Source organism: Crocodylus siamensis, chromosome 4 (assembly GCF_052110815.1).
Source record: "Crocodylus siamensis isolate JL-2025a chromosome 4, ASM5211081v1, whole genome shotgun sequence".
Classification (NCBI taxonomy): Eukaryota; Metazoa; Chordata; order Crocodylia; family Crocodylidae; genus Crocodylus; species Crocodylus siamensis.
Genome location: NC_143398.1, coordinates 244,799,065 through 244,812,870, shown reverse-complemented (window position 1 = coordinate 244,812,870; position 13,806 = coordinate 244,799,065). Strand labels below are relative to the sequence as shown.

The window sequence follows — 13,806 nt, the reverse complement described above, 5'->3', positions numbered from 1 at the left end:
AAGTACAAATAACTGTGTGTGTGTGTGTGTGTGTGTGTCTGTAGTTCATTGTTGTGTTTCAAAAAAGTAAAGTTATTTGTGCCACACAGTAGAAAAAACTTTGATATTTAAGCTGCTTACAGAGGCATCCCCTCCCAAACCAGGTGCATCCTTGACCTAGAACTTTTCTTTTGTATTTTAGACTGGAGGGATGTTGGAGGACTTCTAGCCCAAAGCGAGTGGCTTATGGGGAAGGGCTGATCGAGTTGAGTGCGACGCCCAAGCCTCCTCCCACAGTAATTGAGGGGGCCGGTGAACTGCAGCGAGGGTCATAGGGGCCTGGGCCTGACAGCAGTGGGTGTACCTGGAGGAGGGGAAAGCTTGCATGAAGGCCTCCTGCTAGGCTGGAGGATGGTGTCCCAGGCCAGTGGTGAAGGGCTGTCAATTCACACCTTCAAGTCCAGGCTGGGATGGGACAAGTCTGCAGCTGGGGTTTTCGCAAACATCAGAAAGGCTTTAATTTATCCTGGGGACAGAAGGGCCAGACAGTAGTTCTAGCATCTCTTTGCTTTTTCTGACCAAGCCCTGCTGCCGCCCCCCATCAGCCGCTCTGTCTGGCCCCCTTTCTTGGGTCCACAGGGCTTTCTTCTACCACTCCACCTCCGTCCCTGGATCCCTGGGAGGAGGGGGCCCATCTCCATATACAGCTGCCCTTGCTGCCAGCACATGCGTGTATTCCCCACTCTGGAAACCCGTTCTGCGTCTCACCTTGTCAGCATAGGGGCTACCTTTCTGCAGCCAGTCTCCCAGGCCCAGATCCATTGAAATGAGCAAGAGAAAAATCTAATAGGATGTGCAAGGCAACTGGTCCCTGAACGTATCCGGGGCCGACTATTGCTGCCTTGTACCCGGCGCGCAGCGAGATGCAGAGTTGCGATCCCATCACATCCATGAATGTCACAGGCCTTTCCAGCTGAAATGCATCCCTTTTTTACTGCTGGTTACTCAAGTCTGGCGAGGTGTTAGGACTTGGCTTACAAAATCAAGATTTGATCCCTGGAGACCCCTGTCCTTTCCTGGGCAGTGGCCATAGCTGATACTCTGGAAGGAAGTACAAAATCCACTTTCACTGACTGAGGCAAAGGGGCAAAGTGTATGGGGTAGAGCTGTTTCTCTCTGAGTCCCTCCTGCTCGCACAACATCCTGAGGTGTGACTTATCCCTGCTTTTGTTTTCTATAGCTAGACCAGCCATAAGCGGTCATGGAGTTATTCAGCCTTCCTAGAAGAAGTGCCAAGACCACCTCAGACCTGTAAATAGGGTTGCAGTGGGACTTTTCAATCTCCCGAAGCAGGGTGCATCAAAGACGAGCAGAGAAGCATTTACCTTTCAGCATCAGTCTCACCGCAGATGAGAGCATCTCGGCTCTCCACTCGTGGGGGCAGGACCACATGAATTGTGCCATTTAGTTGAATGTTTGGATACCAGGGACTGCCACTGACTTACTATACAGCCTCTGGAGAGTTGCTCTTTCATCTCTTTGCCCCTTCGTTTCCCCAACTGTAAAGCCAAGCGGGGCGATGGCTGTTTCACGGGGAGTGCTGTAGTAATAATTGTGCTCAATTTGCCAGCATTTTGGAAAATGTCTGGGGCTGAGTAATTCATATTCTGCTGGCTCAGCCAGGGTTGGAAACGGACTCTTCCTCTTGTGCATATTGTGAGATTTCTGTGGCCTTTCCTTGCAAATAAGCTTATTGCACATCGCAACTCAGGCCTCTGATGTCTTGCAGAAGATCGGTGTCCAGGCTGGCACTCCCTGAGGCTGGAATTGGCTTGGGTGTGTCCAGAATAGTCTTGAAGCAGGTGGCAGGAGAGGGGACCGCCAAAGATAACTTGACGGCACTTGTGTCTCTTGATTGCACGTGGTGCCCACGAGAGGGGTCACATCAGTTGCCGTGCTATGCACAGGCTATTTGTGGATATAGGATAAGTGTAAAACGAGCTCTCTCCTTCACTGGAGGCATCCTGTGGTTTCCCCAGATGGCAGCTGGGTGGGCACGGGGAAGGGTACCGTGCTTTGTATACCTCCTGTGTCCATTCAGAGCGGTACAAGAATATCTCCCTGCGGTCTGTGAATGGTAACAGCCCCTCTCCTTCAACAGATGGGTTCTGCTACGTGACACATGAGCTGAACACAGCTCTGCTTCTGTGGGGCTACAGATGTCCTCACAGACCGGGCCTGCGAGGGCCTGACAGGCAGCATGGCTGGTCAGTTTTACCTTCTCCTTGCGATGGGCTAAAATTGGCCTTGACCCACTGAACGAGTCCCTTGGAGCCTTCCATCCTCTCCTAGATGTTGCATCAGTGCTGGGCTCGAGCTAACTCTTGCCGTTCGTGCACAGTCAGTTAGATGGGTACTCTGGCTGGGAATCTCCTGCAAAAGGCCTCAAAAGTTCTGAGAAGTGACTTTTAGGACCAAATTTTCAGTGGACCTCCATAGTGACATCCTCCAGAACTGGGGGACATATTGTTTTATACGCACAAAGCTGAGACTCTTGCTGGTTTTGCAGGCCCAACTAAGGGAACGCGCCGGAGACGAGGCTGTCACAGTTGCAGAACTAGCTGCACCTCTTTTTCTCTGGTTGGTCTGAGTTCACCCCCTCTAATGTCAGGTCTTGCACCTTTTCCCTCTGCAATTTTTCTGCTCTTAGATCAGCCCAAGTTTCCTGTGGATCAATGGCTCTTACTTTACAGGTCCAGCTTGGTTCACCACCTGCAGCTCTTCCTTTAGAGTCTTTGCATGGGTTCATTAATGTGCTTTTCTTAATGTGCATTAAATTGAGTACCTCCACTATGAAGTACTAGAAAAAGGTGCAGTAGCTTATTTTAATGTGCATTAGCAAAACTGCATGGTTGTTTTGTGATGCTTTAATATGCATTAAAATAGGCTAATGCTCGTTAAAGTGCACGCGTAGATGTGTCCGGTGGGTAGGGAAGAGTAGCATGACCAGCCAGGTTTCTTAAATCAAACTGTGCTTATCATTTGGAGTAGGAAACGGACAATTAGCGAACAAGGTTTTCGAAGGAGCAGACACGCTGCATGCCTATCTATTACTGCTAGGCCAGTGATTTTCAACTGGGGTGCTGCAAAATCCCTTTCCGGGGGTTGCCCAGCCCCCTTGAGAGCTGTCAGTGCACTGTCCTGTCCGGACAGATGTGAAGGGGAGACATTATTGCTACCTGCAGAAAGCAGGTAACGTATATAGCCAAGAAAGGCAGTCACCAAACGTCTTTGGCAAACTGCTAGTGCTAATAATAAACACCGGCACCTTTTCCATATGTGCGAGTGAGCTGCTTTTTAAATACAAGAAACCACTTCTGTGTGGAACCAGCGATGGATATGGGACAAATGAAGGAAATACCAGCGGTGAGGCTGGATTGGAGCCTCCGATTCCCAAAGTCTTGAAAGTTCAGGGAAGTTTGGGGAGCGTGGAGCACTCTGGGGAAACTACAGCATGCGGTGTAGTGATATTGAGTCTGCTAGCGCAGCTAGGTACTTTCAGAGGGTGTGGATAAGAGTAACCATGCGTTGCAAGTGTAGGTCTGTCTGTCTGCTAAGAGGGATGGCAGGAGCTGTGGAAGGGCCTGCAGGCCACTCCTACCTGTATCCTGCGTTGCTCGGTTGGTCACATGCATTAGACAGTATAGGAGAGGGCCTTACTAGGAAGCGTGGGGCATTGATGGATGAAAGACGGTGGGGATATTTTCCCATTGCCATTTGTTAATACTTTGGCATGCGGTGGTGTGTCTTCATGTGCACATGTAACAGATATAATCATATGCACTAGTAGTTGCGCAGTTTTCCTGAATCCTTTCCCATGACGCACTTGCTAAGTATTTCCCTCTGGTTGTAAATTTATTGTGAGCAACTTCTCAGAGCTTCCCCATATTCATGCTTGACTTCGGGGATGTTGGAACTGGGTGATGAAACCTGCACCCGATAGGATTTGTGTCCTACCTGTTGTGGTCGTGGTAGGCCTTGCTCAGACATGGCTGTATTTTCAAGTGCAGCCTCTCGTTTTGGGAACCCCTGTTTTATAGCTCTGCAGCTTGAGATGTTATGACGCCTGAGCACGGTGACTGGGGCAGAATTATCCCCAAGGACGTTCTGCTGGTTCTTGGGGCCTGAAATTGGACCGCCAAAATTTGGAGGTGCCCAAATTTGAGATGACTTTTGAAAAGGCAGTCGCTGGGGATCCCGTGCCCACAGCCAAAGTCTGGGATCCACTGAACAGGGGCTTGGGAAAGATTTTTTTTTGCTTTTTCAGTGCAGTCTCTCATGGCACAAGTCTCTCTTGAATCTGGCAGTGCCGAGACGAATACGGCAGTCTAACTTTATCTAAAGAGCCTGTTTTGTAGGGGAGCGGGGCGCCTCTGAAATCCCTCATCACGGGGTCACGGGGCTGGAAGGGATGTCAGGAGGTCACGTACTCCCACGTAAGGCAGAAAGGTGCCCGTCTAAAACACCCTAGGTTTGTCTGCCCTTTCTCCGGTGGCAGATTTGACGGCCTCTTTCCTTGTTTATGGACCTCCTCCAGCTCCAGTCCAGCAAAAGGATGAAAGCAAAGACCTTAAGCCAAGCTGCGTATGTTTTTAAGTTCTCCCTTTTAAGTTCTCTCTTTTGCAATAGCAGTGGCCGCTCGTCCCCTTCTGCTGGTTTCACTTCCTTGCTGTCCTGCTCCCGGCTCAGTCAGACGGTCAGTCCTTCCCCTCCTCTTGCACAGCAAGTTGGGAGAAGGAGGATGACGTGCAGACTTGCCCCAGTCTGTCCCTTTGGGAGGCCTGGCGAGCACAGGCAGATGCAGTGTCCGCAGCTGAAGAAGTCCTTAGCACAGATGTGCTCAGTTTGGCCACATCAACATCTGGAAGTGAGACATCTATACCAGATGCAAGCTCAGCTCGCTGCATGCTGCAGCTTGATGCGAGAGAAGGGCCGGAGCTGTCTTTACAGGGGGCAAGTCCAGGCCAAGAAGTAAGCACCTGAACAATGGAGGAGATGGATGGAAAAGAGTTGCTTTGACGTTAGAAGCAGCTGTCAGAGGTGCCCTATGAGCTCCATGAGCACAGAGTGGGAGTCAGGCTATGTTAACTTGGGGCCTCCATGTGGGAAGTGTAAACTGGGAGGAAGAAAGGAAATTAAATGCAACAAAGTGCATGATGACAGTGCAAGGAATAGCAGCCTCCCTCCAGCACTGCCCTTTGAAGTGTCACAGCTGCACCCCGGGGTAGGAAAGATCAAAAGCAGGCATTTGATACAGGGATCCCAAGGGCCTTCTCTCTCTTTTCCTCTTGCAACAAAGGTCTCTGTCTCTCTCCACCACCTCGTCCTTCCTTCTGTATTGATTTCTGATGTTGTCTTGATAAATGCTCCCATCCCTGCAAAGAAAACATCCTCGGCTCCCCATCTCACATCGCCGCACTGCCTCTGCTACGCTGGACCTGCCTCTCTGCTGCCTAGTGTTCGTGCTGACATTTGCACCAGATGGTATAAAGTGCCACCGGTCTGATTTGATTGTATTTTTAGGCCTCCACAGTATAAATGCAGATGACACATTGGTAGGAAGAGAATAAGTGAGCACGTAACTGTCAGGAAAAAATCATGTCGCTCTGCATGATTATTGATCTTTTCCTAAGTAGTCAAGCTGCGTGTGTGTGTGTGTGCGTGCGTGCGCGTGTCTGCATGCCTGTGTTCATGTCTGTGTTCACATGTTTAAATTTGGTCTAAATTTCAGCCTAAAAGGTTCTGAGACCTCGGTCTTATCTCAGTTCCCATACTGCATCCAGGCTGTGATACCCCCAAAATCAAGCCAGAAAGCTGGTTGTTTCTTAGCTTCTGAACACATTAAAACACGGGTTTAACAAGGGAATACAATTTTAAAGAAAAGCGATCAATTTTTCCCATTGTTTTGCTTCCCGGTCGCTTCGCTGCTTTGGGAAAGTGAATTTGGGACTGCTCAGCGTCCTCAACGCTGCCGTGTTTAGGGTGTCCATCATCAGCACGTCAAAACTTGAGCTGTTCCCAACAAACCCTAAAACAAGGGATGTGCTTTGGGAATGGACAGCCGTGCCCTTTAACTGCTTCGAAGGGGAGGAGCAGCTGCCGCTTGCTCGGGAGCGTGCGCCAGCTGTTGCGATGCAGCTGTTAGTCGGCCTGATCCCGTAGTGACACAAGTGAGCTCAACTTCTCTTTGAGCCTGGGTGAGGCAGAGGGAAGGTTGCCGTGGCTCTGCTGCACGGCATCGCTCCCGAGCCGCGCGGACGTAACAGCAGTATCGTAACAGCTTATCAGAAACCTGACGTCAGTATATCAGCTCTATATGCTAGGTCCCCTGCAACCTACGTTTTGGACTTCCTGTAATAACCTGACAGCATTTCTTCCTCTTTGGGGATTGGGGCCCATTGCACTCGCGTGTCTTGCCGTAGCTTGAATGGACCATTTCTTGGTCCTAAACTGGTTCCTCTGCCATCGTGCTGTATGGGGCAGCTTGGCGGGGGGGTTGTGTTCCCCTCCCCTCCTCCTCAGCCCCCCAGCGCAGGCGAGTCCTGCACGAATCCTTCCTTTGCGCCACGCAGTAACCAGCTCTCTTGTCTTTGCCGTCACAGTCAGAAGGCAGCAGGCTGCAGAAAGACCTTCGAACTTACCTGACTTCCGTCAAAGGTAACGTCTGTGCAAATGGAAATGTTTCTCTTTCCCCGTTTGGTGCCCAAAGTAGAGCTCTCCCAGCTCCGTCTCTGCCTGCCTTGTGCTCCCCGCTTTCCTAAATGGGTTTTCTGGTGCAGGGGGCTTGGTTTCTCCTGTCTTGCTCCCTTGAGTGGCAAGGGGTGTCTGTAATGAGACCGGCTTGATGAGAAAACAGCCAGTTGGCAGGGTGTCTTGCATGCTGCTGGGTGAGGGTGAGTGGCAGACTTGTGGGGGTGGGTGACTGCAGCATGGGCATCCTCTCCCTTTTGTTTCTTACCTGAGATAGCTGTCATCCAGGCTGTACTAGCAAGGGTCGTTCTTGTGAGTATTTTGCCTGAGGCAGGGAGCAGGGTAGCATTACTTATCCCATGCCGACGAGTACGGGTTGCTGAGGAGGGAGGGCCTCCCACTCTGTCCCCTTCTGTGTCTAATGGCCTTCTCCTCTTTCGTAGCAATGCACGAGGCCTCCAAGAAGCTGACAGAGTGTCTGCAGGAAGTGTACGAGCCCGAGTGGCCCGGCAGAGATGACACGAACAAAATAGCAGAGGTGAGACGCGGTATGAGGCAGTCCTTGGGAGTTAGAGGATGGGCAGGGTTGAGGTCTGTACCAGCTCTGGTCCCCTTGGGAGTCTCATAGTGATCCGTCCTTATGGGGAGAAGAAGAGGTGGCTTCGCCATGGGCTCAGCTTTCTCTTGCACCTTCTGATGCCCAGGTCTAACCCTGCCTGCCCTGCTTATGAAATGGGCTTGTATCTCTTTCCTCCCCTTAGTACTTTGACTCTTTCCTTTGAGTTTTTTTTAGGATTATGTTAGTATCAAGTATTGCTCATAACTTTAATATTGCACACTGTCACTGGAGATCAACTTCCTATGCTCCCCTCCCACAGCCGACCTCCTTTGTCTCCATTTCAGATGTTTTACAGCTAGATTGCTTTATTGAAGGGAGTGGGGAACTGCTTTTGGCTGGTAACTAGCTAGCTGCTAATGATCAGCTAATGACCCATGCAAATGCTAATGACCCATACAGATGATAAATGCCTTCTCTTTCCTACCCTTGATGCATACTGGGACTTGCAGCCATGTCCCTCAGTTTTCTTCCACTGTTCATAAAATAGGCCTTTGGTTACCATGCTAGGGGTGTTTCTTAAGGTCCAGGGTTCAGCTCAGAGCTTTCCTTGTTCTGCTTCCAGATGGATGCAAGTCTATGGGATAGTACTGGTCTTTCATCGTGGACTTGCATACTGCTTAAATGTTTGGAGCTGCTGGGTCCTACCACTAATAAATGGTGCATTGAAGCCTCGTTCTTCCCTGAAATGATGGTCTCTCGTTTTGGCAGGTTGCAAGGTCTAAAGCACCACATGAAACATGTGCTGCCTTGGATACATTGGATATTTCCTACCAGCAGATGGTAGGGGATGTGATGTTGGTGTTACAGATTGTGGGAGAAGCTGCCTGTTTCTCTCTCTTTATTTATTTATTTTTTAATGGAAACATTTTCCTGTCCCAGGTCAAATTAGCTAAATCAGGTCCAAATCCATTTAAATCATCCAAGAACTTCATGTGGCCCAACTACCAGCAAGCATCCTTCATCCCAGCTTGGGGCTTTAGATACTTCCAAATCCTGTGGCAGGCATCCTACATGCAGGCCCAAGCCTGGAGACTTGGGGTTCAGATGCCCCCGAGTTTCACTCGACCTCCTCCAGTGGTTGCAGGAGCAAGCTAGGGAGGAGTCTCTGATTTCCATAAAGTTGGCGTGTAGCCGAGATACTCCTGCTGGAAGCTGGCCAGTGGGAAGCTAACTGTGAGGCTCCTGTAGGGAGTCCTGTCCGCAAGCAAACAAGGGTGCAACCCTCCATTAAACAGTGCCATTTTAATTGCATTACCTGTCAGGGTACTTCCCCTGCCACCGTTGTGGTCATGGTATTTCTCTTGCACCCACTATGCATGAAACTGGTCCAAAAGGCTCATAAAGCTGTCACTTATAGATCCTGCTGGCAGAACCACACCAGCTCGCTGAAAGATAGAAGATGATAGATGGGGTATGTGGCATACCCATACCTTCTGCCCTCTGTCACGTGCCCATGGTGCAATGCCAGCCCCCCGGCAGAAGGGAGTCATGCAGAAGTTCTGCAAAGCCGCCTGGAGCCAAATGGTTGTATGCATGTAGACCTACTGTTTACAGGGTCACAGCATGGGTCCCTTTAGTCCCGTGCCCTGTGTTTCAGGGAGGCAGAGAGGCGTTGCTGAGGGGGAGGGTTAACAGGACACAAGCAGAGTTTTCCACTCCTGCTTCTCTCCCGTTGCAGCTTCCATCATTTGGAGGTTTAGGAAGTTTTGGTGCAGAGGCTTCATACTCGTCTACCATGATCAATACCTGCTGCGAGACTTTTCCTTCATAAACTTTATTAAAGAGTTATTCTCCCAACCCCCTTGTTTTCAGAGTACCCCCCACAGCCCTGAGTTTCTCCCTCCTGGCCTGCTGCTTGTCCCAAGGACGAGACCAGGTCTTTTATCTTATCAGCTCCGCTGCCCTTGCGCAGCTGCAATGGGGGAATCTCTGCCAGCTCCAGGTGGCTTTCTTTCGGGTTGTGAAAGAAATGTCGGGTCTCTCTTCCGTAGAGTGCATTATCCTGCAATTTCACTTGCTGAGAAATCACTTTTCACCCAAGGCAATCAGTAAGGCAACGAACTCAGTGCACAAGCTAAGTCTATTCCATCTCAGAGGAAAGGCAGCAAGAGGACACAGCAGCCCCCATGACTTTCCAGGGACCTAGCAGACCTTCTGAGGCTAAAAAGAAAGGCCTACGAAGGATGGAGGACGGGATTCACCTCCAAGGAGGATTATTCTGCGCTGGTCCAGTCCTGCAGGGAGCAAACCAGGAAAGCCAAGACTGCAACTGAACTCCAACTAGCTTCCAGCATCAAGGACAATAAACAGTCCTTTTTCAGATATGTGGGGAGCCGGAGGAAAAGCAAGGGCAACATTGGACCCCGGCTGAACCAGATGGGGCAACTGACAACTGACTCCCAGGAAAAAGCTGACCTATTAAATGGGTACTTTGCACCTGTCTTTCATCAGTCCCATGGGACGCCCATGCCTGCTACGGGACAGGGAGATCTGGGTGAGGGGGATCCCCTACCCTCCATAAATGCTGACCTTTGAAGGCACACCTTGAGAAGCTGGATACCTTCACGTCAGCCGGCCCTGACAACCTGCACCCCAGGGCACTCAAGGAGCTGGCGAGTGTCATAGCCCAGCCCCTGGCACGGGTCTTTGAGAGCTCCTGGCTCTCTGGTGTAGTGCCCGAAGACTGGAAGAAGGCCAATGTGGTGCCGACCTTCAAGAAAGGGAGGAGAGTGGATCTGGCTAACTATAGGCCCATCAGCCCGATGTCTATCCCAGGGAAGATCTTAGAAAAGTTTATTAAAGAGGCCATCCTTAATGGACTGGCCGAGACCAACATCCTAAGGGACAGCCAGCACGGGTTTGTTGCGGGTAGGTCTTGCTTGACCAATCTCATTTCCTTTTACGACCAGGTGACCCATCACCTGGATGAGGGAGAAGAGATTGATGTTATATATCTTGACTTCAAAAAAGCCTTCGATCTGGTATCCCATGATCACGTCTTGGCCAAACTGGCCAGTTGTGGCCTTGGCTCCACCACGATCCGCTGGCTGGGAAACTGGCTCCGTGGTCAGACCCAGAGGGTTGTAATCGATGGCAGTCACTCATCGTGGTGCCCTGTGACCAGTGGGGTCCCTCAAGGCTCTGTCCTGGGACCCATCCTGTTCAACATCTTCATTAACGATGTGGACATTGGAGTCAGGAGTGGACTGGCCAAGTTTGCCGATGACACCAAACTTCGGGGCAAAGTATCCACGCCAGAAGATAGGCGGGTGATCCAGGCTGACCTGGACAGGCTCAGCAAATGGGCGGACGAGAACCTGATGGTGTTTAACACCGAAAAATGCAAGGTTCTCCACCTTGGGAGGAAAAACCTGCAGCACCCTTATAGGCTCGGCAGTGCTACGTTGGATAGCACTACAGAAGAGAGAGACTTGGGGGTCATCATTGACCACAAGATGAACATGAGCCTCCAATGCGATGCTGCGGCTAGTAAAGCGACCAAAACGCTGGCGTGCATCCATAGGTGCTTCTCGAGCAAATCCCGGGACGTCATTCTCCCCTTGTACTCGGCCTTGGTGAGGCCGCAGCTGGAGTACTGCGTCCAGTTTTGGGCTCCACAATTCAAAAAGGATGTGGAGAAGCTTGAGAGAGTCCAGAGGAGAGCCACGCGCATGATCAGAGGTCAGGAAAACAGAGCCGACGATGACAGGCTGAGAGCCGTGGGGCTCTTTAGCCTGGAAAAGCGCAGGCTCGGGGTGATCTGATGGCCACCTATAAGTTTATCAGGGGTGACCACCAGGATCTGGGGGAACGTCTGTTCACCAGAGCGTCCCAAGGGATGACGAGGTCGAACGGTCACAAACTCCTGCGAGACCGTTTCAGGCTGGACATAAGGAAGAATTTCTTTACTGTCCGAGCCCCCAAGGTCTGGAGCAGTCTGCCGGTGGAGGTGGTTCAAGCACCTACATTGAACACCTTCAAGAGCAAATTGGATGCTTATCTTGTGGGATCCTATGACCCCAGCTGACTTCCTGCCCTTTGGGCAGGGGGCTGCACTTGATGATCTTCTGAGGTCCCTTCCAGCCCAAATGTCTATGAAATCTGTGAAATCTATGAACAAAAAGATTTATTATGTCGGAGAAAATCATCCGGATAAACTGACCTCCTAGAAGTTTGATAACAGCATAAAAAGGCAAGTAAAGGCTCTTACCCTCTCAGCTGGCTACCACCCAGCCCCCCACGAGTACTGCTGCTATTTCCAGTAATCGGCTTTCGGGCTTTCTGCCAACCCTGGATGCGGGGGACTTGGACTCCCCAAAGGCAGGGATCCAAAGCCCCAGGCCACATTAGACACCTCTTATAATACCTATGGCTCAGCACCCCCCATCGGTCCTGTCCCGGTTCCTCACAAATCTCCACACTGCCCCAGAAGCTTCTCCCCCAGGGCACCTGGCATTTTGAGGGTAATGGGCCATTTCTCATAGATACCTTTGCTGTAGAGGAGTTGATTTCCCCATTACGAAAGGAGACAATAACTCCTTTTGCCACGGTCTGGGAGTGGAAATTCTCGTTGCACTAGTGACACGATGGCAAGAGATATTTAGCAGAGATATTCTGTCCACTCCCTTAAGTATGCATCCCTCAGCTCTTTGCGTAAACCGTATCCAAAATTGCAAATGTGAATACAGATGACGTAACATGATCTGCGCAGTATTAACAGTGATGTAAATGGACACAGCATAACGTGAGTGTTTCAATGAGACCACACATGCTGCATCAGTGAAATGAATACAAGAAAATATTCATGAGCCCCAGATCCTGGTGGGGTTTCTAACACCCTTAATGTAAAATGTCAACCTAAATTACAGGGTGGGGAAGTGTAGGTTTTCTGTGAAGTGCTTTTGTAGCTGAACTGAAGTCTTGGTCTTGGAATAACAGAGCTCAGCTGAGGCTGAAGAGAAAGCCTTGCAAGGCATGTTAATCTGGAGCGATTGTTGAGTCTCTGACGGTTTGGGAAGGGGCAGAGAGGAAGCAAGTTTTTCTCTAGGTGGGAATTGGTCTGAAATGATCTTAGTAGCACTGGCAATGATATCTGCAAAATCATGGAAGACAGACAAAATCCCAGAGGACAAGAGAGAGGCTAGCAGAGCCCCCTTCTTTGAAAAGGGGGGAAAACAAGGACCTAGGGAAGTAGACTCCAATACTTTGGAAGTTATTACAGCAAATTATAATACTGTTTGTCGGCACCTAAAAGGAGGGCAAGGTGATTGCTAGCGGCCAGCGTGGATATGTTAAGAACAGATCATGGCAAACGAACATGTTCAAAGTAGACAAGGTATCTAGTTTGGTGATGCAGAAAATGCTCTGGACCTAATATACCTGGACTTTAATGGAGCTTTTGACCTAGGTTCCTATGGCTTTCTTGAGAAATGTAACATAAATAAAATTACTATTATATGGCTAACTAATAAATGGGTATGTGTCAAGCTGGCAGGTCTCAAGTAGGTTGCTACATGGGTTAAGGCTGTCTGTTCTGTTCAACTTCTTTTTATTTATCATGTGTATGAGGGAATAGAGAGCTTCCTGGTTGCGTTTGCAAATGGCACAGAGCCAGGTGGGGTTACAAAGGTGTTTTGAGGACAGAAGTAGATTTACAAGAACCTGGGTAAATTAGAGATTGAGAGAGGAAATTATGAACGAAATTAAATTCAACAAAGACCAGTGAAAGGTGCTGCATCTAGGGAGGAAGTATCCAAAGAACAAATGCAAAATGGTAGATAATTGGCTACGTTGTAGCATTGTTGCGAGGTAGCTGAGGACTATGGTAAATCTTAGGGGCGGAAATGACACACAAACTGGTATAAGTGATAGGAAACTGGTTCAAATTTGTAACAGAAGTTCAGTGCACTGGTTTAAGATAAACCTGGATGGATGTAGTATCAGACCTAACTGATTTGGGCCTAACTCTATTTAGGCTCTCTATTCCCACATTAAATTAAATCAGTTTATTGAACTTTTGTCCCAGTTCCCTTCCAGATTCAGGTTAATTTTTAGTCCCCCATCATCCCAGGATACTTTGTGGATCCCTGGAATACTGCCCCGCCCACTTCCAGGGTGGGTGGGCTAACCTTGGCCCAAGCTATATAATCCAGCCAAGCAGGGAGGTGTGCTCTATGGCCCCCCCTGCCTTCTGGCCTGGACCAGTGCAGGCAGGTAGCTGCATTTCCAGAATCAAAAGTGAATGTCTGTTCACTTGCTAATCCGTTCAGTCTGTGCAGCATAGACTAACCTGCGAAGATTGACTCGATTAGCCTCGGGCTTTTTGACTGTCCGTACATAGCCAGCGTGAGGCAGCAATGTGATGAGGTTGCAAAGGCGAAAAAAAGCCAGTGCAATTTTGGGTTGTATTAACAGGAGGGCTGTATGCAAGGCATGGGGTGACAGCACCACTCCACTCA

The 13,806-nt window shown here is 49.8% G+C and overlaps 1 protein-coding gene across 11 annotated transcripts in view; it reads left to right on the top strand.

Moving 5' to 3' along the window:
- The window catches only part of BIN1 (bridging integrator 1), a 128,946-nt gene that overhangs the window by 53,634 nt on the left and 61,506 nt on the right, over nucleotides 1-13,806 (top strand). For all 11 annotated transcript variants that reach the window (XR_016442127.1, XM_090046073.1, XM_090046072.1 and 8 more), the window contains exons 3-4: nucleotides 6,642-6,696; nucleotides 7,173-7,267. Coding sequence is in view for 10 of the 11 variants with exons in the window: in XM_090046073.1 (XP_089902199.1) it covers nucleotides 6,642-6,696; nucleotides 7,173-7,267 (150 nt within the window). In the remaining variant the exon portion in view is untranslated. The remainder of the gene's footprint in view (nucleotides 1-6,641; nucleotides 6,697-7,172; nucleotides 7,268-13,806) is intronic.